Source organism: Arachis stenosperma, chromosome 2 (assembly GCF_014773155.1).
Source record: "Arachis stenosperma cultivar V10309 chromosome 2, arast.V10309.gnm1.PFL2, whole genome shotgun sequence".
Taxonomy (NCBI): domain Eukaryota; kingdom Viridiplantae; phylum Streptophyta; class Magnoliopsida; order Fabales; family Fabaceae; genus Arachis; species Arachis stenosperma.
In genome coordinates, this window is record NC_080378.1 from 5304723 (window position 1) to 5332411 (window position 27689).

Sequence of the window (27689 nt, forward strand, 5' to 3'; positions counted from 1 at the left end):
TACACACACTTTCTTCAATTTCTATACCTCACTTCTCATCTCTCGGTCCAAAAAAAAAAAAACTCACCTCTCCATTGCTCACTTCTTCAATAATATTCATTACTCATCGACTTATAGAAGAGAGTCCCAGCAAGCAATAACCAAAAATTTCACTACTTGAAGGTTTTTTTTCTTATTTTTTATTTTTTTAAGTTTACTCAGCTCAATGTGTAGTTCTCAAATGCAACAAGTTTCTAATAATAAAAATTTTTCTTTTTTAGCTGCAAAATATATGAGCTGTTCTTTGATGTTCTTTGGCTTTAATCACACTTCAGCAACCTCAGGAGGTATGATATATTGATTAGTTTTCAAAACAAGAATTTAGATCTGAATTTTTTATTCTAATTTTAAATTTTCGGTCTTAGTTCATTTGTAAGGATTTAGATCTCATCTTCTCGTGCTTCCTTTGTTATGTTTCAATTTTCACCGTTTATTTAATTGTTTTAAAAGTAATGAAAATTAAGTACTAAAAAATAAATTAATATCAATAGGGGTAGATTAAAGCATGAAGAAAAAAAAAATATAATATCGTAAATCTGTGCAATTTAACCGTCTGAAGTTAAGAAGTTCAAGAAAGATACTAATTTATTATGTGTTTTCCAAATCATTGTTCTGAGAATCAAAATTGTTCTGGTTAATCCAGACTTGATCATGGAGTCAATTCGGTCGGGATAAAAATTAATCGATAATAAACTGATAAAAAACCGAAAAAAAATAGTCAAACAATCAATTAATGGGTCGAATAAGTTTGAGTTTTAGTGATTAACTATTTTAAAATAATAAAATATAAAAAATTATCTTATATAAAAAATTATTTTATATAAACATTATATATTTTATATATAAATATTATTTTATTATATTTAATTAACGTGATTGAATTTTTAAATTTCTAATTCTGATAATTTAATTATTGGTTCGGCTTTTAGAACTTTTGTTTCAAACCATTTCTTTACATAAATGTTTTATCAATTATATTAGATGTATCATAAAATTTGACACTAAGGTAGAATATAAATTAAAATATAAAATATATATTAAAAATAAATTAAATTATACATATATTTATATATAAATATATAATAATTAATTTTAATAGTTGATTTTAATGTACAAAAATATTTTTAATATTTTATATATTGACAAAATAAAGATTAATTTTGGACAAATTAAAATATTAATAAAATCTCTTTCTTGTACTATTTGACAAGTTTATCCGAATACTGGATATTGCACATTTTAAATAGGGTAAATTACACATAAACTAAAGTTTGGGAGATAAATTATTATTATTATTATTATTAATTGTTTCCAATTTTATATTAACATTTGAATTTGTTGATGAAATTTGGGCTGAGATTTGTTTTAATATCTTTGCCCTTTGTCGAAAGTTAAATTATTGCAAGCAATCAGATAAATTCAATTATGCTAGAATTTTGACACTGCTTTTGAAAAGGAATTTTCATGTTTTTTTTTTTTTAACACTTAAAAAGTATTTTAAATTAAAGCTTTGTCCTTATGTTTTAAGACAATGGCACAAGAAAAAGATGAACATTATGCTAAGTACGAGTAAATTTTTAAAGTAGGCTTGAGAATGATATTATGCACTTAAATTGTCCTTAAAATTTTAGTTACACCAATTATATGTTTAAGATTGACATAATAATACTATGTTAATTTTTAATATTATTTTTGTTAATAATATATTAACATGATTTAATGATATAAACCTTTAGTGATATGTTATTTTATGATTTATTTATGTATAGCGGTATGATGACAAATCGATTAATGACACGTGATATAATAACAAGTCGGTTAATAACACGTGATATGATGACGTAGATAGATATGTCATGTGTAATAATATTATTTATCTACTGGCATATGTTATGTCATTATTGTAGATGTATTAAATTAGTTTCTAACTTTGTATTAAATGATTCATTTTAGTCTTTAAAATTAAATATAATATTGTACACTAAATTATCAAATTTGAATGATATAAACCTTTAGTTTTTTCATCATTTTTTTTATTTTTTTATAAATTCAAAATTTTTAATATGTTTGAATGCGCTAATTTTAATTCTTATTTTTCACAAGTTATTTAAATACAAATATTTTTATACAAGATACATGTTAGAGATTACTTTCCAATAACATATATTATTATTTTTAGTTATTACTTTTAGCTATCAACCTCCTTTAGTCTAGTAATCCAATAACATATATTTTAATCTACACTTTTAAATAATAATGACTAACTATTGACCAAAATAATAATAAATTCCGATGGTTTTCTAACATTCTTCTTTATAAATTTCAAAATTTAGTTTTAACCATACAAATTTATTTCATAATGATTTAATATCGATAAATTTTGTAATATAAAATTATGTTATTAATAAAAGAGCTATATTGATTAATTGATAATAAAATATATTTTTATTTTAGTCTAAAAAATGTGTATTTCATAAAAACTAAAAAAATATGTATTTTAATTCTTAATTTCTTATGAAAAACATGCATACTTTTAGACGAAAATAAAAAATGTGTGTTAATTAATTATATAACTCTTTTACTAAAATAACATCCTTATATATTACAAAATTTATGTGTATTAAATTATTATAGAAAAAAAATTTAGATAACTAAAACTAAAATCTTAAAAATATTTTATAAAAGCACTTGTGATGGTTTCAGTGGCTAAGAGAAGGGGAGTTGAATCTTAACCCCCTTTTTGCTTGATAACACTTGCTGACTTGTTAGACCAATTCTGAAAACTTTTAGTCTTTTTATCTCATCACTGCACACGAGACTTTTTCTTTTGTCTCGTCCCTAGCCATGAGATTTTTCTTTTTGTCTCGTCACTAGGCACGAGATATTTTTGGTTTTTTGCTCCTGTGTAGTAGAATCTCTGCCTCTCCCATCACTTCGCCACTCTAGCTACTTCTTGTGGTGGTTGAGTAGAATCAAAGACAAGCCATGCTTCAAGAATCTCTTCCTTACTGGCCGAATCTTCATCCTCCATTTTTGGTATGGAGAGGCTAAGATATCATCACCATATCTTACCATATGTGATAAGAATCTCAACCACTATATCTTTTATGTTTTCTTGCCATCATTAGCTAGATGGTCTTGATGCATGCAACTTCTTCTTTTTCTTGGTAGATGAACATAGCTTCCATTGTTTCCTGGACAAGGACCGAAGAAGAAGAAAGAGATGAGAGAGAATAAACAACTTGGAAGAGAAGCAATTCAAAGTAATAAACCAATTAGTTGGTAAAAGTTGCTTTTACTTCCCTTAGAGTGGCGTGTAGCAATGACGCCTTCAATCAAATCAATGTCAAATTCTCTCTCATGTTTCCAAAGCATGTAATAACTTCATTTTAACAAAATTTGAATTCCACTAGAAGTGGATTCCATTGGAAGCTAGAAGCCATATGTTAGCTTTCTCTTCATCTTGGTTTCGGACCAAGTTTGGAAACATTAACAATAATATTGGGCTTTGTAGCATTGGAATTTAATCTGGCCCAATTTAGTAACATTTGCTTTCCTGATTAATTTTTGGATCAAGCATTGAACAAATAGGAAAGCTTTCTTTGGGCTTATAGTAACAATATTTATTCTGGCCCAACTGATAAAACTTTTTCAGCCAATAATCACAAAACAAGAATTACATAGGGCTGAATTTTAATTTATTGGGCTTGGGATCTTTCTTTTTATTTCGGCCCAATATCAAAACCTACAACAAAATTATTTAATCAATACATGTTAAATAAAAATCAGATTAATAATTTTGTAATTAATTATTTTTAATAATTTTTAGTCATCATAAATATTAATTTAGAGTTTTCCAAACTCATCAATCTCCCCCTTGATGACAAACATTATTAAAATTGAAATGGAAAGAAATTTAAGAAAATTGAGTATGAGTACTCCCTTTGAAGATTGAATTTCTCCCCCTTTCTAAATGTCACATGGCTCCCCCTTGATGTATGCTTATTTTACCAAGAGAAGCACTAACCTGTAACATTTTAATCAAGCTTCAAGAACAATGTTATTTAGCATATTATATGATGCTAAGTTCTTGATTTATGAGCAGTTTTAATTGATAATCAAAACTCATTTTGATATCATAAACTGATTTTCTGCTCAAACAACATAATCAATTTATTTTGAAAAAAGATTTTGCTGTTAAAAAATTTCAACACATCAGAGCAATCATAGTTGTGAAAAAAATTTTATTAACATGATATAATCTTTCCAAACATAGTACTTTCATCATTTCAAACTAAAGGAACTGCCAAAAATAAAACTAACCAACAATCAATCTATCAAGGTATTCCAAATAAACACAAATTTCACCAAGATAATCATCAAAATCATCAAGTAATGGCAGTAATTAAAGTGGAACCGAAGGCTATATTGACAAAACATATATTAACAAAACATCATCAAACATATTCCTAATGCATTTCCACAATGCATTATCCATCATCAATAAGGGTGATCATGAATTCTCAAAGAGAATTTCATCCCATGTTTTCCAGTTTAGTTTCTCCCCTGTTTTCCAATTTCAATTTTTTGGATCAAATTTCTCCCCCTTTTGGCATCAAGGGCCATTATGTACCTGCAGCAAGAAAGCATTTGGTAATACAACAAAATATTCATAAAATGCCAAATATGTCAAAGTATCAAAGAGCAGTGAGTATCAAGTCATGCTTCTACAAAAAAAAAAAAAAAGATTGAGCCTAATCACGCCAATATCAAATAACATAAACAACAGTCATCAATCATCTGATAAATTATGATCAGATTCCTCAGCGCCTTCTTCACTTTCACTTCCCAGATCCTCCTTAAGACATTCTATTATCAGATTGACCCTTTCTTTGCAACTTTTCCAAGCTTTCTCACTCATAAGCTTGCTTGCGGGGCTCTTTGTGAGATTGAAACATCATGTCTGCCATGTTTGAGAATTCTCCCAAAATCTGTTTGATGGATTTGGCTGTTTTGGAAGATTCTGGCCCTGCTCTCATAGTCACTATCCGATGCAGCAGATTTGTGCCCTTTGGTTCCCTTAGTCGCTCCTCCTCCTTTGATTGAGGACACCTTGTTTTCTACAGCCTCATTCAACAAATCAACTTTAAAGTATTCAAAAATTCTAGTTAAAAACATACCATAAGGCAGGTTAGCCTTTTTGGTGCTTCTAACAGAATCCCACATATGCCTAATCATAATATAGCCAAAAGATATAGGAGTAGAGGTAACCAAAGCAAATAATATGAGACAGTCAGAAAATGTTACTCGGTTGTGTGAGCCGCTTTGGGGAGTCAGAATATGGGTGATGATTCGGTGAAGCAGAGAGTTGACTGGTCCTAGAGCTTTGTGGGTTGGAATCGTTCCATGCAAGCCAGAAAGGTTCTCGCAAATGTGCTGAAGAACCGTTTTGTATGAAACGCCAACTTGTGTATCCCATTTGTCTACCATGTATGCTCGCGGTCCTTCATCCTTGAAGCCCAGGGCCGCTCCAATGGTCTCAGAATCAAGGGCTATTTGAACCCTTTTGACATAGGAATGAAGAGTGCCGTCAATGAGTCGCATATTGGCGTAAAACTCTCGGACAAGGCCAGGATAGACTGGTTTCTGAATGAGAAGAAGTGGCTTCCAGTTGAGGAGTTCAAACAGAGAGGAGATGTTGATGCCTTTGTTAGTGAGAGTGTCGAGACTAACAAGGTAGGTTGCACACAAATGACGTTTTTCCATAACCTCTTTGTGAAACTCAAAAGAGGTGCAAGAGTTGAATCTGCTCGGAGCAAAGTGGGAGTGAGTCTTGCCATACTTGTTTTTGAATTCCAAGGATTCCAAATTTGGAGGTTTAGTGGTGTCATTTAGTGCAAACCCCTTGGTCTTCTGTGAGCTTTTTTCGGGGGTAGTTCTCTTCGGTGATGAAGGTGGTGGTGAATGAATGGGAGAGGTATGAGATTCTTCCTCTTCCTCAATGCGGGGCTCCTTATTTTTCCCGCTTCTTCTTCTTCCGGAGCTCTTTTGTGCTACTACTTTTCTTCTCATGGCTTCAGTCTGCTTGGTTGGGGTGAGGGAGAAGATGAAGAATTAGAATGTATGTGGATGTGAGTGTGGGTTTGAGGCGTTGATGATTTTTGAGAAAGAAGAATTCTTTCACTCTTTCTTGGCGCGGTTTTCTTTTTCATGGTAATGGAAGAATGAAATATGAAAGGTTAATGGAATAACAGAATTGATTGAGGGAGAAGCAAGGTGGGTGACACATTAAATGAGGTTTGGAGAGAGAATATGGTGGAGGTAATGACCATTAGTGGACGGTTAATGACCATTATGGTGTAGTTATTACCCCAAAAATGATTCCCTTTTTATTTTTGAAATCTAAAACTGAAAAGTTGTTGCCTTAAATCAAGGGATTAGATGGAGAGAGGGATTTGATTTGACAATAACCACTTCCAAGAAGATATAATGACACAAGGAAAAAGATTCTTATTTGCATAGAGATAACTAACAAAACTGTTATGGTGGGGTCAAGAAATTTTGGTGGGGCCCATAAAATTTTGAACTCTGCGTTGCCTCCCCCTTGACCACAGCTCCTTCATCATCCCTGTATTTTTATCTCGTCCAAACCTACGAGACAAAACTGAACAAATCAACTTTTCATAATTTATCAATGAAACTTAAATCAAACAGTCCCAAACTTTTTCTCAGGGTACAGAATCTGTCTTCACAGAGGGGTTTTGTAAAAATATCAGTAATTTGGTCTTCAAATTTTACAAATTGAATATCAATAGTACCCTTTTGCACATGTTCCCTAATAAAATGATATTTTATCTCAATGTGCTTTATTCTTGAGTGCAGAACAGGATTTTTGAAATGTTTATAGCACTCATATTATCACAAAATAAATGTATACTATTGATTTTTAATTTGTAGTCTTCCAATTGTGTTTTTAACCAAATTAATTGTGAGCAACATGCAGATGCAGAAATATATTCAGCTTCAGCTGTGGATAGAGCCACTGTGGCTTGTTTCTTGCTTGACCACATGTTAAGTGAGCTTCCAAGGAAGCAACACATGCCAGATGTGCTTCGTCTATCCACTCTATCTCCCGCATAAACTGCATCACAAAACCCTACTGCACAAAAATCATCAGATTTAGGATACCATAATCCAAAATTACAAGTTCCTTTAATGTATCTAATGATGCGCTTAACAGTCGTAAGGTGGGATTCTTTTGGATGAGATTGAAACCTTGAACATACACCCACACTTTGAACTATATCCGGTCTAGAGGAGGTAAGATACATAAGTGAACCTATCATTCCTCTATACCTTGTTTCATCCACATCTTGGCCATCATCATCCTTTTCAAGTTTTGTATTAGGATACATAGGAATACCCATTGATTTGGAATTTTCTAGGCCAAACTTTTTGATAAGTTCTTTTGCATACTTTTCTTGGTAAATAAAAGTACCACTAGGAGTTTGTTTAATTTGGAGGCCAATAAAGAAAGTAAGCTCTCCCATTAAACTCATCTCAAACTCACTAGTCATGAGTTTTCCAAACTCTTCACACAAGGAAATGTTGGCCGATCCAAATACAATGTCATCAACATAAACTTGAACAAGGAGTATATCATCATTAGATGCTTTAATAAATAAAGTAGTATCGGTGGTACCCCTTTGAAATTTATTTTCCAACAAGAAGGCACTAAGCCTTTCATACCAAGCTCTTGGAGCTTGTCTAAGACCATAAAGAGCTTTAGTTAATTTGAAAACATGATTTGGAAACTCTTTATGTTCAAAACCGGGAGGTTGTGCCACATATACTTCTCTATCAATAAAGCCATTAAGGAAAGCACACTTAACATCCATTTGAAACATTTTGAAACCTTTATGGGCGGCATAGGCAAGAAGCAACCGAATTGCTTCCATTCTAGCTACCGGAGCAAAAGACTCATCAAAATCTATACCCTCTTCTTGATTGTAACCTTGGGCCACTAATCTAGCCTTGTTACGAACAACTTGTCCATCCTCACCAAGTTTATTTTTAAATACCCACTTAGTACCGGTAACTTTCTTACCATCCAATGAGGTACTAGTGCCCAAACCTCATTCTTGTCAAATTGAGCAAGCTCCTCTTGCATTGCTTTAACCCATGATGGGTCCTCAAGAGCTTGTTTGACATTGTTGGGCTCTATTTGTGACAAGAGAGCAAGATTGCTAGGTTCAGTTTGCCTTTTGGTGGATGATCTTGTTGTTACTCCTTGAGAGGGATCACCAATGATGAAGTCATGAGGATAACCCCTCATGGACTTCCATTCTCTAGGCTTTCGGACAGGTGTAGAGCTTTGATGAACTTCTGGTGGTCTCACTGTTTCAGTTGCTCGTGCCTGCTCAGGAGACAAATTGGAAATGTCTCCTCCAATTTGACGAGACAAAACTGAACTGGCAGATTCTTCATTCTGAATAGATTTGGGATTTTCTTTGCTTGTTCCAGCTCCTTCTTCATCTGAATCATTATCTATCACTGTACTAGAAATTAAGTTAGAATCACAAGTATGGATTCCTCTATAGTCCTATGCTCCTTGAGATAAATTCTATAAGCCTTGCTTGTGGTGGAATATCCAACAAACATTCCTTCATAGGATTTTGGATCAAATTTTCCAAGATTTTCTTTATTATTAAGCACAAAACATTTACATCCAAAAATATGAAAGTACTTAAGATTTGGAGGGGTTCCTTTCCATAGCTCATAAGGAGTTTTCTTTAACCCTTTTCTAATGATTGTTCTATTCAAAATATAACATGCTGTGTTCACAGCTTCAGCCCACAAAAATTTAGGAATCTCATTCTCACATAGCATAGCCCTAGGCATCTCTTGAAGGCTTCTATTCCTTCTTTCAACCACTCCATTTTGTTGAAGGGTTCTAGGGCATGAGAAATTATGAAAAATTCCTAAGTCATCACAGAATTTTTCAAAATCTTGATTTTCAAATTCTCTTCCATGATCACTTCTCAAATGGGCAATTTTCAAATCCTTTTCATTTTGAATTTTCTTGCAAAGGGTGGAAAAGGCATGAAAGGCATCATTCTTGTGAGCAAGAAAAAGTACCCAACCAAATCTAGAGTAATCATCTACCACTACAAGGCTATAGTGTTTACCTCCTAAACTTTGAGTTCTAGTAGGACCAAAAAGATCAATATGTAACATCTCCAATGGCCTTTTGGTTGAGATTCAATCTTTTGATTTAAAAGAGGATTTTACTTGTTTGCCCAATTGGCAAGCATCACAAGTAAGATCCTTATCAAACTTGATGTTTGAAATTCCTCTAACCAAATTCTTTTTGACTAGCTTAGAAATTTGGTACATGCTAGCATGACCCAACTTTCTATGCCAAAGGCATTTTTCAGATTCAAAAGATGTAAAGCATGTTACATTTTGTTCCTTTAAATCCTCAAGAGTTAATCCATACACATTGTTGCATCTTTTGGCTTCAAATAAAATATCCACAGTTTTCTCACAAACAACCAAACAAACAAACTTCTTAAAATAACATCAAAATCTAAATCACACAATTGACTAACACTAAGTAAGTTATGTTTCAAACCATTTACAAGAAGAACATCATTTATACAAGATGAAAAATTTTTACCAACTTTCCCAACAGCCACTATTTTTCCTTTTGCATCATCACCAAAAGTGACAAGTCCTCCATCATATTCATCAAACTTTATGAAGAAGGTTGTCTTTCCGGTCATATGCCTAGAGCATCCGCTGTCCATGTACCACATATTCTCCTTCCTTTTGGATGCTAGGCACACCTGATTTACATGATCTACCATAAGACACTGTTGTGATTTGGTCTCTGATTCTTCATCATCATCATCTGAGTCATTTTCCAAATCTTCCCATGAAGCCATCAGTCCTTTCTTCTTTCCTCTTTTAGGCTTCTCCTCCTTCTTTAACTTGGGACAATCACATCTGAAATGTCCCATTTCCTTGCAATTGTAACAAGTTACTTTGCTAAGGTCTTTCTTCATCTTCCTTGAGCTGCCTCCTTTGTCTTTGAGCTTTACCATTTTCCTGAATTTTTTTGCAAACAACACAAACTCATTTTCAGAAGAGTTATCACTGGATTCATCATCCAGAGGGTTAGTCACAGAAGAAAAAGCAATTCCTTTCTTTTTTGAATCTTTTTTCAAATAGGTGTTTTCAAAAGCAAGAAGATTTCCTCTAAAATCATCCACTGTCATGGAATCTAAGCTGCTGCTCTCAGAAATAATTAAAGCTTTTGTTTCCCATTCTTTTGTGAGACATCTTAACACTCTTCTCACTAGCACAGATTCAGAATGTGTAATTCCCAGAGCATCTAAGCCAACAATGATGGTGTTGAACCGTTCGAACAGTTCATCAATGGACTCTCCTTTCTTCATTGCAAACATTTCATATTCCCTGTTCAACATGTCTGTCCGAGTCTTCTTTACAATGGTAGTTCCTTCATGAGTGACTTGTAACTTGTCCCAGATTTCCTTTGCCGTTGTGCATCGTGATACCCGTCGGTACTCCTCAAAGCTAATAGCACAGTTGAGTAGATTTACTGCCTTGGCATTTAATTCTACCGTCTTCTTGTCTTCCTCGGTCCAGCTTGCTTCTGGTTTAAGAGAAACTACTCCTTGAGCACTTGTGATAGTTGGAAATTTAGGACCTTCCAAGATGATCTTCCAAAGTCTGTAATCCACTTCCTGTACAAATATCTTCATCCTCTCCTTCCAATAGGTATAATTTTTCCCATTGAAAAGAGGAGGTCTGTTGCTTGATTGACCTTCAGTCAGATTATAGGACACCACATTTGCACCACTGTTTTCTGCCATGAGGATCTTTACTCCAAGCTGCAAAGCTTGATCTCTTTAAAACCAAGCTCTGATACCAATTGATGGTTTCAGTGGCTAAGAGAAGGGGGGGTTGAATCTTAGCCCCCTTTTTGCTTGATAACACTTGCTGACTTGTTAGACCAATTCTGGAAATTTTTAGTCTTTTTATCTCATCACTGCATTCGAGACTTTTTCTTTTGTCTCGTCCCTAGCCACGAGACTTTTCTTTTTGTCTCGTCACTAGGCACGAGATATTTTTGGTTTTTTGCTCCTGTGTAGTAGAAATAAAAAATAGAGAGGAGAGGAAGATTACACCCAGATATATCATGGTTCAGCTGCTAAGTGCAGTGCAGCCTACATCCAGTCTCCATCACAACAATGATGGAATTTCACTATAATCAACTTGATTACAAACTGTAAAGTGCTAACCCAACTTACAAGGGGATTCCCACAGAATCATGAAACACAACATAGATGAACAAAGGAACTCTAAGACATCTATGGCTTTTTCTTTTAATTGTGCACTCTCTGCCTTTTTCCGCTCTATGGCTTTTTCATACAAACCTCACTGTTTGCCTTTTTCCATGAGACTCAAGACATGACAAAATTAAACAGAAAAATTATAAAACAGAATACATTGAAGGAGAAGAGAAATCTGTTAGCTCAGGTAGCTCTGAGAACTCTGTGCCTTGCACTCTCAAATTTTCTCCTTGCTCCAAACAGTGGCTGTTCTCTCTTTTTATAGAAGAGGGAAGCCTCCACTTATTGAAGCCAAAAACCAAGCCAACTTCTTCTTCCTTCAAGAAACAGAACCGGTTCGGCCACATAGAGAGAGAAGAGATAACCATGCAAAATCGAACATGCAATTACCTCTAGTCCTTTCTTGATCATCACTCTTCATCAATCCGAGCTCTCCATCCTTGGCTTGCTCTCCAAGATGGATTTCTGGCCCTTGATGCTTCATGATGATGATGACTTCATCTGCTTCAATCTCTACCTCTCCCATCACTTCGCCACTCTAGCTACTTCTTGTGGTGGTTGAGCAAAATCAAAGATAAGCCATGCTTCAAGAATCTCCTCCTTGCTGGCCGAATCTTCATCCTCCATTTTTGGTATGGAGAGGCTAAGATATCATCACCATATCTTACCATATGTGATAAGAATCTCAGCCACTATATCTTTTATGTTTTCTTGCCATCATTAGCTAGATGGTCTTGATGCATGCAACTTCTTCTTTTTCTTGGTAGATGAACATAGCTTCCATTGTTTCCTGGACAAGGACCGAAGAAGAAGAAAGAGATGAGAGAGAATAAACAACTTGGAAGAGAAGCAATTCAAAGTAATAAACCAATTAGTTGGTAAAAGTTGCTTTTACTTCCCTTAGAGTGGCGTGTAGCAATGACGCCTTCAATCAAATCAATGTCAAATTCTCTCTCATGTTTCCAAAGCATGTAATAACTTCATTTTAACAAAATTTGAATTCCACTAGAAGTGGATTCCATTGGAAGCTAGAAGCCATATGTTAGCTTTCTCTTCATCTTGGTTTCGGACCAAGTTTGGAAACATTAACAATAATATTGGGCTTTGTAGCATTGGAATTTAATCTGGCCCAATTTAGTAACATTTGCTTTCCTGATTAATTTTTGGATCAAGCATTGAACAAATAGGAAAGCTTTCTTTGGGCTTATAGTAACAATATTTATTCTGGCCCAACTGATAAAACTTTTTCAGCCAATAATCACAAAACAAGAATTACATAGGGCTGAATTTTAATTTATTGGGCTTGGGATCTTTCTTTTTATTTCGGCCCAATATCAAAACCTACAACAAAATTATTTAATCAATACATGTTAAATAAAAATCAGATTAATAATTTTGTAATTAATTATTTTTAATAATTTTTAGTCATCATAAATATTAATTTAGAGTTTTCCAAACTCATCAATCTCCCCCTTGATGACAAACATTATTAAAATTGAAATGGAAAGAAATTTAAGAAAATTGAGTATGAGTACTCCCTTTGAAGATTGAATTTCTCCCCCTTTCTAAATGTCACATGGCTCCCCCTTGATGTATGCTTATTTTACCAAGAGAAGCACTAACCTGTAACATTTTAATCAAGCTTCAAGAACAATGTTATTTAGCATATTATATGATGCTAAGTTCTTGATTTATGAGCAGTTTTAATTGATAATCAAAACTCATTTTGATATCATAAACTGATTTTCTGCTCAAACAACATAATCAATTTATTTTGAAAAAAGATTTTGCTGTTAAAAAATTTCAACACATCAGAGCAATCATAGTTGTGAAAAAAATTTTATTAACATGATATAATCTTTCCAAACATAGTACTTTCATCATTTCAAACTAAAGGAACTGCCAAAAATAAAACTAACCAACAATCAATCTATCAAGGTATTCCAAATAAACACAAATTTCACCAAGATAATCATCAAAATCATCAAGTAATGGCAGTAATTAAAGTGGAACCGAAGGCTATATTGACAAAACATATATTAACAAAACATCATCAAACATATTCCTAATGCATTTCCACAATGCATTATCCATCATCAATAAGGGTGATCATGAATTCTCAAAGAGAATTTCATCCCATGTTTTCCAGTTTAGTTTCTCCCCTGTTTTCCAATTTCAATTTTTTGGATCAAATTTCTCCCCCTTTTGGCATCAAGGGCCATTATGTACCTGCAGCAAGAAAGCATTTGGTAATACAACAAAATATTCATAAAATGCCAAATATGTCAAAGTATCAAAGAGCAGTGAGTATCAAGTCATGCTTCTACAAAAAAAAAAAAAGATTGAGCCTAATCACGCCAATATCAAATAACATAAAACAACAGTCATCAATCATCTGATAAATTATGATCAGATTCCTCAGCGCCTTCTTCACTTTCACTTCCCAGATCCTCCTTAAGACATTCTATTATCAGATTGACCCTTTCTTTGCAACTTTTCCAAGCTTTCTCACTCATAAGCTTGCTTGCGGGGCTCTTTGTGAGATTGAAACATCATGTCTACCATGTTTGAGAATTCTCCCAAAATCTGTTTGATGGATTTGGCTGTTTTGGAAGATTCTGGCCCTGCTCTCATAGTCACTATCCGATGCAGCAGATTTGTGCCCTTTGGTTCCCTTAGTCGCTCCTCCTCCTTTGATTGAGGACACCTTGTTTTCTACAGCCTCATTCAACAAATCAACTTTAAAGTATTCAAAAATTCTAGTTAAAAACATACCATAAGGCAGGTTTGCCTTTTTGGTGCTTCTAACAGAATCCCACATATGCCTAATCATAATATAACCAAAGGATATCGGAGTAGAGGTAACCAAAGCAAATAATATGAGACAGTCAGAAAATGTTACTCGGTTGTGTGAGCCGCTTTGGGGAGTCAGAATATGGGTGATGATTCGGTGAATCAGAGAGTTGACTGGTCCTAGAGCTTTGTGGGTTAGAATGGTTCCATGCAAACCAGAAAGGTTCTCGCAAATGTGCTGAAGAACCGTTTTGTACGGAACGCCAACTTGTGTATCCCATTTGTCCACCATGTATGCTCGCGGTCCTTCATCCTTGAAGCCCAGGGCCGCTCCAATGGTCTCAGAATCAAGGGCTATTTGAACCCTTTTGACATAGAAATGAAGAGTGCCGTCAATAAGTCGCATATTGACGTAAAATTCTCGAACAAGGCCAGGATAGACTGGTTTCTGAATGAGAAGAAGTGGCTTCCAGTTGAGGAGTTCAAACAGAGAGAAGATGTTGATGCCTTTGTTAGTGAGAGTATCGAGACTAACAAGGTAGGTTGCACACAAATGACGTTTTTCCATAACCTCTTTGTGAAACTCAAAAGAGGTGCAAGAGTTGAATCTGCTCGGAGCAAAGTGGGAGTGAGTCTTGCCATACTTGTTTTTGAATTCCAAGGATTCCAAATTTGGAGGTTTAGTGGTGTCATTTAGTGCAAACCCCTTGGTCTTCTGTGAGCTTTTTTCGGGGGTAGTTCTCTTCGGTGATGAAGGTGGTGGTGAATGAATGGGAGAGGTATGAGATTCTTCCTCTTCCTCAATGCGGGGCTCCTTATTTTTCCCGCTTCTTCTTCTTCCGGAGCTCTTTTGTGCTACTACTTTTCTTCTCATGGCTTCAGTCTGCTTGGTTGGGGTGAGGGAGAAGATGAAGAATTAGAATGTATGTGGATGTGAGTGTGGGTTTGAGGCGTTGATGATTTTTGAGAAAGAAGAATTCTTTCACTCTTTCTTGGCGCGGTTTTCTTTTTCATGGTAATGGAAGAATGAAATATGAAAGGTTAATGGAATAACAGAATTGATTGAGGGAGAAGCAAGGTGGGTGACACATTAAATGAGGTTTGGAGAGAGAATATGGTGGAGGTAATGACCATTAGTGGACGGTTAATGACCATTATGGTGTAGTTATTACCCCAAAAAATGATTCCCTTTTTATTTTTGAAATCTAAAACTGAAAAGTTGTTGCCTTAAATCAAGGGATTAGATGGAGAGAGGGATTTGATTTGACAATAACCACTTCCAAGAAGATATAATGACACAAGGAAAAAGATTCTTATTTGCATAGAGATAACTAACAAAACTGTTATGGTGGGGTCAAGAAATTTTGGTGGGGCCCATAAAATTTTGAACTCTGCGTTGCCTCCCCCTTGACCACAGCTCCTTCATCATCCCTGTATTTTTATCTCGTCCAAACCTACGAGACAAAACTGAACAAAATCAACTTTTCATAATTTATCAATGAAACTTAAATCAAACAGTCCCAAACTTTTTCTCAGGGTACAGAATCTGTCTTCACAGAGGGGTTTTGTAAAAATATCAGTAATTTGGTCTTCAAATTTTACAAATTGAATATCAATAGTACCCTTTTGCACATGTTCCCTAATAAAATGATATTTTATCTCAATGTGCTTTATTCTTGAGTGCAGAACAGGATTTTTTGAAATGTTTATAGCACTCATATTATCACAAAATAAATGTATACTATTGATTTTTAATTTGTAGTCTTCCAATTGTGTTTTTAACCAAATTAATTGTGAGCAACATGCAGATGCAGAAATATATTCAGCTTCAGCTGTGGATAGAGCCACTGTGGCTTGTTTCTTGCTTGACCACATGTTAAGTGAGCTTCCAAGGAAGCAACACATGCCAGATGTGCTTCGTCTATCCACTCTATCTCCCGCATAAACTGCATCACAAAACCCTACTGCACAAAAATCATCAGATTTAGGATACCATAATCCAAAATTACAAGTTCCTTTAATGTATCTAATGATGCGCTTAACAGTCGTAAGGTGGGATTCTTTTGGATGAGATTGAAACCTTGAACATACACCCACACTTTGAACTATATCCGGTCTAGAGGAGGTAAGATACATAAGTGAACCTATCATTCCTCTATACCTTGTTTCATCCACATCTTGGCCATCATCATCCTTTTCAAGTTTTGTATTAGGATACATAGGAATACCCATTGATTTGGAATTTTCTAGGCCAAACTTTTTGATAAGTTCTTTTGCATACTTTTCTTGGTAAATAAAAGTACCACTAGGAGTTTGTTTAATTTGGAGGCCAATAAAGAAAGTAAGCTCTCCCATTAAACTCATCTCAAACTCACTAGTCATGAGTTTTCCAAACTCTTCACACAAGGAAATGTTGGCCGATCCAAATACAATGTCATCAACATAAACTTGAACAAGGAGTATATCATCATTAGATGCTTTAATAAATAAAGTAGTATCGGTGGTACCCCTTTGAAATTTATTTTCCAACAAGAAGGCACTAAGCCTTTCATACCAAGCTCTTGGAGCTTGTCTAAGACCATAAAGAGCTTTAGTTAATTTGAAAACATGATTTGGAAACTCTTTATGTTCAAAACCGGGAGGTTGTGCCACATATACTTCTCTATCAATAAAGCCATTAAGGAAAGCACACTTAACATCCATTTGAAACATTTTGAAACCTTTATGGGCGGCATAGGCAAGAAGCAACCGAATTGCTTCCATTCTAGCTACCGGAGCAAAAGACTCATCAAAATCTATACCCTCTTCTTGATTGTAACCTTGGGCCACTAATCTAGCCTTGTTACGAACAACTTGTCCATCCTCACCAAGTTTATTTTTAAATACCCACTTAGTACCGGTAACTTTCTTACCATCCAATGAGGTACTAGTGCCCAAACCTCATTCTTGTCAAATTGAGCAAGCTCCTCTTGCATTGCTTTAACCCATGATGGGTCCTCAAGAGCTTGTTTGACATTGTTGGGCTCTATTTGTGACAAGAGAGCAAGATTGCTAGGTTCAGTTTGCCTTTTGGTGGATGATCTTGTTGTTACTCCTTGAGAGGGATCACCAATGATGAAGTCATGAGGATAACCCCTCATGGACTTCCATTCTCTAGGCTTTCGGACAGGTGTAGAGCTTTGATGAACTTCTGGTGGTCTCACTGTTTCAGTTGCTCGTGCCTGCTCAGGAGACAAATTGGAAATGTCTCCTCCAATTTGACGAGACAAAACTGAACTGGCAGATTCTTCATTCTGAATAGATTTGGGATTTTCTTTGCTTGTTCCAGCTCCTTCTTCATCTGAATCATTATCTATCACTGTACTAGAAATTAAGTTAGAATCACAAGTATGGATTCCTCTATAGTCCTATGCTCCTTGAGATAAATTCTATAAGCCTTGCTTGTGGTGGAATATCCAACAAACATTCCTTCATAGGATTTTGGATCAAATTTTCCAAGATTTTCTTTATTATTAAGCACAAAACATTTACATCCAAAAATATGAAAGTACTTAAGATTTGGAGGGGTTCCTTTCCATAGCTCATAAGGAGTTTTCTTTAACCCTTTTCTAATGATTGTTCTATTCAAAATATAACATGCTGTGTTCACAGCTTCAGCCCACAAAAATTTAGGAATCTCATTCTCACATAGCATAGCCCTAGGCATCTCTTGAAGGCTTCTATTCCTTCTTTCAACCACTCCATTTTGTTGAAGGGTTCTAGGGCATGAGAAATTATGAAAAATTCCTAAGTCATCACAGAATTTTTCAAAATCTTGATTTTCAAATTCTCTTCCATGATCACTTCTCAAATGGGCAATTTTCAAATCCTTTTCATTTTGAATTTTCTTGCAAAGGGTGGAAAAGGCATGAAAGGCATCATTCTTGTGAGCAAGAAAAAGTACCCAACCAAATCTAGAGTAATCATCTACCACTACAAGGCTATAGTGTTTACCTCCTAAACTTTGAGTTCTAGTAGGACCAAAAAGATCAATATGTAACATCTCCAATGGCCTTTTGGTTGAGATTCAATCTTTTGATTTAAAAGAGGATTTTACTTGTTTGCCCAATTGGCAAGCATCACAAGTAAGATCCTTATCAAACTTGATGTTTGAAATTCCTCTAACCAAATTCTTTTTGACTAGCTTAGAAATTTGGTACATGCTAGCATGACCCAACTTTCTATGCCAAAGGCATTTTTCAGATTCAAAAGATGTAAAGCATGTTACATTTTGTTCCTTTAAATCCTCAAGAGTTAATCCATACACATTGTTGCATCTTTTGGCTTCAAATAAAATATCCACAGTTTTCTCACAAACAACCAAACAAACAAACTTCTTAAAAATAACATCAAAATCTAAATCACACAATTGACTAACACTAAGTAAGTTATGTTTCAAACCATTTACAAGAAGAACATCATTTATACAAGATGAAAAATTTTTACCAACTTTCCCAACAGCCACTATTTTTCCTTTTGCATCATCACCAAAAGTGACAAGTCCTCCATCATATTCATCAAACTTTATGAAGAAGGTTGTCTTTCCGGTCATATGCCTAGAGCATCCGCTGTCCATGTACCACATATTCTCCTTCCTTTTGGATGCTAGGCACACCTGATTTACATGATCTACCATAAGACACTGTTGTGATTTGGTCTCTGATTCTTCATCATCATCATCTGAGTCATTTTCCAAATCTTCCCATGAAGCCATCAGTCCTTTCTTCTTTCCTCTTTTAGGCTTCTCCTCCTTCTTTAACTTGGGACAATCACATCTGAAATGTCCCATTTCCTTGCAATTGTAACAAGTTACTTTGCTAAGGTCTTTCTTCATCTTCCTTGAGCTGCCTCCTTTGTCTTTGAGCTTTACCATTTTCCTGAATTTTTTTGCAAACAACACAAACTCATTTTCAGAAGAGTTATCACTGGATTCATCATCCAGAGGGTTAGTCACAGAAGAAAAAGCAATTCCTTTCTTTTTTGAATCTTTTTTGAAATAGGTGTTTTCAAAAGCAAGAAGATTTCCTCTAAAATCATCCACTGTCATGGAATCTAAGCTGCTGTTCTCAGAAATAATTAAAGCTTTTGTTTCCCATTCTTTTGTGAGACATCTTAACACTCTTCTCACTAGCACAGATTCAGAATGTGTAATTCCCAGAGCATCTAAGCCAACAATGATGGTGTTGAACCGTTCGAACAGTTCATCAATGGACTCTCCTTTCTTCATTGCAAACATTTCATATTCCCTGTTCAACATGTCTGTCCGAGTCTTCTTTACAATGGTAGTTCCTTCATGAGTGACTTGTAACTTGTCCCAGATTTCCTTTGCCGTTGTGCATCGTGATACCCGTCGGTACTCCTCAAAGCTAATAGCACAGTTGAGTAGATTTACTGCCTTGGCATTTAATTCTACCGTCTTCTTGTCTTCCTCGGTCCAGCTTGCTTCTGGTTTAAGAGAAACTACTCCTTGAGCACTTGTGATAGTTGGAAATTTAGGACCTTCCAAGATGATCTTCCAAAGTCTGTAATCCACTTCCTGTACAAATATCTTCATCCTCTCCTTCCAATAGGTATAATTTTTCCCATTGAAAAGAGGAGGTCTGTTGCTTGATTGACCTTCAGTCAGATTATAGGACACCACATTTGCACCACTGTTTTCTGCCATGAGGATCTTTACTCCAAGCTGCAAAGCTTGATCTCTTTAAAACCAAGCTCTGATACCAATTGATGGTTTCAGTGGCTAAGAGAAGGGGGGGTTGAATCTTAGCCCCCTTTTTGCTTGATAACACTTGCTGACTTGTTAGACCAATTCTGGAAATTTTTAGTCTTTTTATCTCATCACTGCATTCGAGACTTTTTCTTTTGTCTCGTCCCTAGCCACGAGACTTTTCTTTTTGTCTCGTCACTAGGCACGAGATATTTTTGGTTTTTTGCTCCTGTGTAGTAGAAATAAAAAATAGAGAGGAGAGGAAGATTACACCCAGATATATCATGGTTCAGCTGCTAAGTGCAGTGCAGCCTACATCCAGTCTCCATCACAACAATGATGGAATTTCACTATAATCAACTTGATTACAAACTGTAAAGTGCTAACCCAACTTACAAGGGGATTCCCACAGAATCATGAAACACAACATAGATGAACAAAGGAACTCTAAGACATCTATGGCTTTTTCTTTTAATTGTGCACTCTCTGCCTTTTTCCGCTCTATGGCTTTTTCATACAAACCTCACTGTTTGCCTTTTTCCATGAGACTCAAGACATGACAAAATTAAACAGAAAAATTATAAAACAGAATACATTGAAGGAGAAGAGAAATCTGTTAGCTCAGGTAGCTCTGAGAACTCTGTGCCTTGCACTCTCAAATTTTCTCCTTGCTCCAAACAGTGGCTGTTCTCTCTTTTTATAGAAGAGGGAAGCTTCCACTTATTGAAGCCAAAAACCAAGCCAACTTCTTCTTCCTTCAAGAAACAGAACCGGTTCGGCCACATAGAGAGAGAAGAGATAACCATGCAAAATCGAACATGCAATTACCTCTAGTCCTTTCTTGATCATCACTCTTCATCAATCCGAGCTCTCCATCCTTGGCTTGCTCTCCAAGATGGATTTCTGGCCCTTGATGCTTCATGATGATGATGACTTCATCTGCTTCAATCTCTACCTCTCCCATCACTTCGCCACTCTAGCTACTTCTTGTGGTGGTTGAGCAAAATCAAAGATAAGCCATGCTTCAAGAATCTCCTCCTTGCTGGCCGAATCTTCATCCTCCATTTTTGGTATGGAGAGGCTAAGATATCATCACCATATCTTACCATATGTGATAAGAATCTCAGCTACTATATCTTTTATGTTTTCTTGCCATCATTAGCTAGATGGTCTTGATGCATGCAACTTCTTCTTTTTCTTGGTAGATGAACATAGCTTCCATTGTTTCCTGGACAAGGACCGAAGAAGAAGAAAGAGATGAGAGAGAATAAACAACTTGGAAGAGAAGCAATTCAAAGTAATAAACCAATTAGTTGGTAAAAGTTGCTTTTACTTCTCTTAGAGTGGCGTGTAGCAATGATGCATTCAATCAAATCAATGTCAAATTCTCTCTCATGTTTCCAAAACATGTAATAACTTCATTTTAACAAAATTTGAATTCCACTAGAGGTGGATTCCATTGGAAGCTAGAAGCCATATGTTAGCTTTCTCTTCATCTTGGTTTCGGACCAAGTTTGGAAACATTAACAATAATATTGGGCTTTGTAGCATTGGAATTTAATCTGGCCCAATTTAGTAACATTTGTTTTCTTGATTAATTTTTGGATCAAGCATTGAACAAATAGGAAAGCTTTCTTTGGGCTTATAGTAACAATATTTATTCTGGCCCAACTGATAAAACTTTTTCAGCCAATAATCACAAAACAAGAATTACATAGGGCTGAATTTTAATTTATTGGACTTGGGACCTTTCTTTTTATTTCGGCCCAATATCAAAACCTGCAACAAAATTATTTAATCAATACATGTTAAATAAAAATCAGATTAATAATTTTGTAATTAATTATTTTTAATAATGTTTAGTCATCACAAATATTAATTTAGAGTTTTCCAAACTCATCAACTTGTATTTAAAAAATATGTAAAAATATGATTGAAATTAGTGAATCCAAATATATTGAGAATTTTAAATTTACAAAAAAAAGAAAAATAAAACTCGTGAAGAGACTAATTTGACGCATGACATTTAATTTTAGGGACTAAAATAAGTCACTTGGTGCAAAGTCAAAGACTAATTTAGTGCATCTACAATGATAACATAGCGAATAATACATGAATGAATAATATTGTGACACGTGACATAAGCTGATACGTGAGCAAATAATATTGTGACACATAGCATAACTGTCCACGTTAAGACACTACGGTAGCGTTTGTTTTCGGGGGCAAGACACGGAGACATGGACAATACTTGTTTAAAATGTGTTTGGAAGCAGAGACATGGACAGTGGACATATTGTCTTCAAGACAGTTTTTTATACTTTTGTGTCCACTCTTTTACGAAGGACAATGATGGACACGGTATTTGGAAGAGTGGACACGGACAATTTTATAAATTTTGTTTTCCTTTTTTTCCACTATTACCCTTTCTTATTTTTCCTATTGCGTTGTTCAGAGATACTTTTTTCTTCCTGTTCTTTCTCTATCTCTTTCTTTTCCAGGTACTCTCTTCTTTCTGTAGAATTTTTTATTGGGGTAGATAATTCTTTTCTTTTTATCGTTTTACTTCAATACCATTTTAATCTTATATTATATTATTTGATTTGTAATAAAAATAATAACAAAAATAATTAATCTTAAAACTTTTGAAAGATAAATATTATTAAAAGTAAAATTGATCTTTTAAAATGCTAAAAAATAATTTATAAATTGTAATTGATTTTATATAATTTAAAGAAAAAATCAGTTTTTTATAAAGAAAAATAAGTTTTTAGATAAAAAAATTAGTTTTTTTTTAAATAAAAATAGATTTTTATATGCAAAAACTAATTGTTTTTTCATGTAAAAATAGATTTTTTTTAAATTAATTTTTTTATTTAAAATTAATTTGGCTTATTAACTTAAACAAAATTTTTTATTAATCAAACTCAAAATTATTTTTTTTGTTAATCTTAATAACCATATGTATTCCTACATATTAATAATAAATTTTAAAATAAAATAATTATAAATTTTAAATACTAATATATTTTTTTATTAAAATTTTTTGCCTCTTCAAATATTTTTTTCAAGTTCCGTCTGTACTCTTACGTACTCTCATTTTTTATTAAATTAATTTGTATTGATGTAGAAAATTTGGAATCACAGGGCTATTTTAGTCATTTCATATAATATTTTAATCTTGTCCTTGTGTATCCAAACATAATAGTAGACATTACATTAGTATCTTGTCCATCGTATCCAAACACAATACACAAAAGATAATTTTTAGTGTCTCCGTCCTATTGTCTCCGTTTCAGTGTCATGTTCTGTCTTGTCTGTAAAAACAAACGCAGCCTACGTGTCATTAACCAACCTGTTATCATATTATTACATGTGACTATATTATGATATGTGTCATTAATTTTCTATGTTAATGCGCGGTTAATAAAAATCGGATCAAGAATGAATGTAGTGCACTCTTACCAATTTTAGGAATTTAATTAGTACAATTAGAATTTTTAGGACGATTTTAGTGTACGATACAAATTTTAAGAATTATTTTTAGAATTTATTAAAATATTTAAATATTTTCTTTAGATTAAAAAAAAAAAGTTAAAACAAAAAGGTTCGGACTATGCATTTGGGATGATATCTTTTGGATGAATTCTTTACTTATACACTGTTATATATATATATATATATGGTGAGTTCTCTTGTGGCATTGTTTTAAATGACTAAAAATGACCATGTGTTAACTAACAAATAATCTTACAACAAATGGCACATATGACATGGTAATCAATATATTATTAATACTGGTTGATTGAAAGGTGTATTTAAAGGGAGTGTGGTAAATGGTAATTTTATTCGAAGCCTGCTTTTTCCAATTTATTCCGATGACAAACGTTAAAATACATTTTTTTGGAAGCAAATATTCATATTTGTCATTGCATTTAAAGTTTGTCATTTACCACACTCTCCTTTAATATACTTTTCAATCAACCAGCATTAATAATACATTAATTACCATATGTATAACATGTTGCAAGATTATTTGTCAGTCAATATATAGTCATTCTTAGCCTGCAAAAGCAATGCCACCAGAAAACCCACCACACACACACATATATTTTCTTAGCGTCTAACATTACTTTTTATTGCCATAAGGTTCCACTCATTGATTCTTCAATGGCTGAAGTTGTTTCAAGTGTGGCATCAACACTCTTGGCCAATTTAGCAACAAAATCGTTCCAAGAGATTACTCTGGCATGTGGTCTTGAAGATGATATACAAAAGTTTGAAAGTTCTTTGAGAATCATCAATGCATATCTCATAGATGCTGAGAACAAACAAGCAAAAAATCGCAGTATAGATGAGTGGTTGAAGCAAGTCAGAGAGGCATTTGATGATGCTGGTGACATATTAGATGAAATAGAGTATGAAGCAAAACTTAATGAAGTGGTCAAAATGTATGGAAGCATTATCACGAAGGTTCGTCGATTCTTCTCATATACAAGTAATCCACTTGCATTTCGCATCAAGATGGCCCACAAAATCAAAGATATGAAACAGAAAATGGATGAAAAAATAAGAGAAGGGAGAAACCTGGGTATAATTGAACAACATGTCAACACGCCAGCTTTGGAGCACAATTTACCATGGCGAGAAACTGCTTCTTCATTGCCTTCCCGTGTGCGTGGTAGACGTGAAGAAAAAGCGAAGATTATAAAGTCATTGATGACACAAAAATCAGAAGCTAATAGTATTGATGTGATCTCAATTGTTGGGATTGGAGGTTTGGGAAAGACTACACTTGCACAAATGGTTTACAATGATACCCGAGTGAAGGCGAATTTCGATACGTTAATGTGGGTTTGTGTTTCTGATGATTTTGATGTGAAGAAGCTAATACAAAAAATTATTCATGCGGCTTCAAAGACAGAGAATGTCGTGGATTCAAATTCTAGTTTGGAATATATGATATCTCTTCTCAATCAAAATTTACATGGTGAGAGATTCTTACTCGTCTTGGACGATGTTTGGAACGAAAACCACAGCAAATGGGATGAATTGAGAAATCACTTGTTAGAAGCAGGTGGTGACAAAGGCAGCAAAATCATAGTGACCACTCGTAGCGAAAAAGTTGCCGACATTGCGGGGAGAAATCTTGTAATGAAATTAAAAGAACTTCCTAAGAATGAATGTTGGTGGCTCTTTACAAAATGTGCATTCCAAGAAGAGAAGGAAGAAGAGAAGTACCCAAGACTAAAGCAAATTGGGGAGCAAATTGTTGAAAAATGCAAAGGGGTGCCCTTGGCTATAATAACTTTGGGTTGCTTGCTTAAATCAAAATTCCATGATGAAAATGAATGGAGAAAAATAAGGGATAGTGAAGTGTGGAATCTCGATCAAGAAGAAACTGACATTTTGCCATCACTCAGATTGAGTTACAATCACTTGCCACCAGAAGTAAAGCAATGTTTTTCATATTGCTCTTGTTTTCCAAAGGATTATGAGTACTTGATTATTGAGTTGATTATGTTTTGGATGGCTCATGGACTCCTCCAACCTACACGTGAAGGGGAAGATGCAGAAGATATTGGGGAATTGTATATTAAGAAGCTTGTTTCAACATCTTTACTTCAAATTGATGAAGCAGCAGCTTACGGCTTTCCTAAGTTCAAAAATTTGATGACATTTAAACTACTCAAAATGCATGATCTTGTACATGATCTTGCACGATTAACCATGAAAGAGTCAAGCAAGACAAGAACCATTGTGCAAGAGGGGCAACAAGAAGCATCAAAAGAATGGACCTCCGACAAGTTCAACTATCTGAGGGTGTTGCACCTAACAAAACATATGGAGTCAAGCTCGTTGCCTGATGATTGCTTTGCCACAATGAAGAAGCACTTGAGATTTCTCAATCTTGGAAATTATTATTTGGAAAAGCTCCCTGATTCCATTTGTAAGCTGCAAAATTTGCAAAGTTTGTGGCTTGGTGAAAGTTACGGCTTCCCAGAGTTTCCCAAAAATATGAAAAATCTCATCTACCTTCAATATTTGAATTTGATGATTGCAAATACAAGTTTATCCTCAATGAACATAGGGTGCTTCCAACAACTCAAATTCTTGTATATTTACAAATGTTCAAAGTTAGTGTCCATACCAAGTGCTATTGGTCGCTTGACTACTCTAAAGAAGCTGGGTTTTCATTGGTGTCAAGAGTTGGTGAAGTTTGAGGATGAAGAGGAAGAAGGAAAGCAACATGTGGTAGTAAATAATTTAAACCTTCAATTATTCTTTATTACTGGATCAAAAAAGTTGGATGCGTTACCAAAATGGCTTGAAAGAGCTACTAAATTGCAATATTTGAGTATAAGCATAATGAGGATAAAATCATTGCCCACAAGGATGCCGATGACCTCTCTTGAAGAACTTTATATCGATAATTGTAAAGAATTGTCATCTCTTCCTAACATGGATCAAACTCATAAGCTTCAGTATTTAAAGATACATTATTGTCCCATATTAGGTGCAAGGTACAATAAGCAGACAGGTCCAGATTGGGCCAAAATTGCTCATATCCCACACTGCGAGGTTAGTTCAAATAATCTATCTCATAATATTACAAAGCTAACCACACTTATTATTATTATTATTATTATTATTATTATTATTATTATTATTATGTGTTCAATTTATGCATGAATAATTAATTTTAGGAAGTATAGGTATATATGGCCATAGCTTTTGTCTTATAGTGGATATTGATTAATGTTTATACTCGACTCGAGACAGAGTCAAGTCTAATAAGGATAAAAGGTCCATCCAAAAAAAAGTAACTTTTTTAAATTACTCAACTTCTTAAGAAGTTGGACACGACAAGAAGGTTCAGTTTTACTTATCCAAACAAGTAACTGGCTTTCCGAATCTCTTTTACTATCTTTATCTCTACTAAAAGATAGATTCTAACAAACTCCCAACATAAAGGGAACGGTCATTCACCGATGAAGGTGGTTATTAATTTTACTATAAATACACTAATACCCTTCAGGTATATTAACGTTCTAATCTAAAAAAACCTGCTTAAATCTCTTGCTTACTTAAGTATCGGAATCTCTTGCAGGTACGCTACAATAGAAGCGGAGAGTAGCATCGGGTGAGTGGCGGCCGTGGCCATAATCGCCGCAGATTGGAAGGATCGCGGCAGAGTTGAGTGGCAGCAACAGATAAGAAAAAGATGCAAGCGATGGAGAGTGCTCTGATTTATCTATTTCAACGGCAATGTGAGGAGCTGCCAAAATAACGTTGTAGGGATGAGTTTCGTGAAATGATAGAGTGAAAAATAATTTATTAACTAACAATCTAGGAAAAGTAACGGTATTTAACTATTTATACAATTGCACAAAATTAGCATAAAATTTTGTTATTGGGATCATTAGAGGAGTTTATACATGAATATTTGTTATTGGACAATGAAATACATTTTTATTATAGAAAATCATAGAATAATTTTATTGTATCTATTATATGTGTACTACGCGCGAACGTAGTTAAATTAAAGCTCAATTTCGTTTCATAAGTACTATTCCAATGGTCTTGAATTATTGCAGATTGGATAATAGTTTGACCAAAATGATGAAAAATAAAGATGGAGATAAGAAGATGAAGATGATCATCAAGATTGAATAAAAGATATGAAAAAATTAAAAGAAAGGATAATAATAGCATCATCTTTGTGTAGTGTG

The 27689-nt window shown here is 34.3% G+C and overlaps 1 protein-coding gene across 1 annotated transcript; it reads left to right on the plus strand.

Annotated features, from left to right (window-relative positions):
- On the plus strand, positions 1 to 27463 carry LOC130960767 (putative disease resistance protein RGA4). Its single transcript, XM_057886230.1, has 4 exons — positions 1 to 162; positions 261 to 326; positions 24106 to 26538; positions 27068 to 27463. Exons 3-4 carry the CDS (start codon positions 24127 to 24129, stop codon positions 27092 to 27094), a joined length of 2439 nt encoding a protein of 812 aa, XP_057742213.1. The 5' UTR covers positions 1 to 162; positions 261 to 326; positions 24106 to 24126; the 3' UTR covers positions 27095 to 27463.
- The last annotated feature ends 226 nt before the right edge of the window (positions 27464 to 27689 follow it).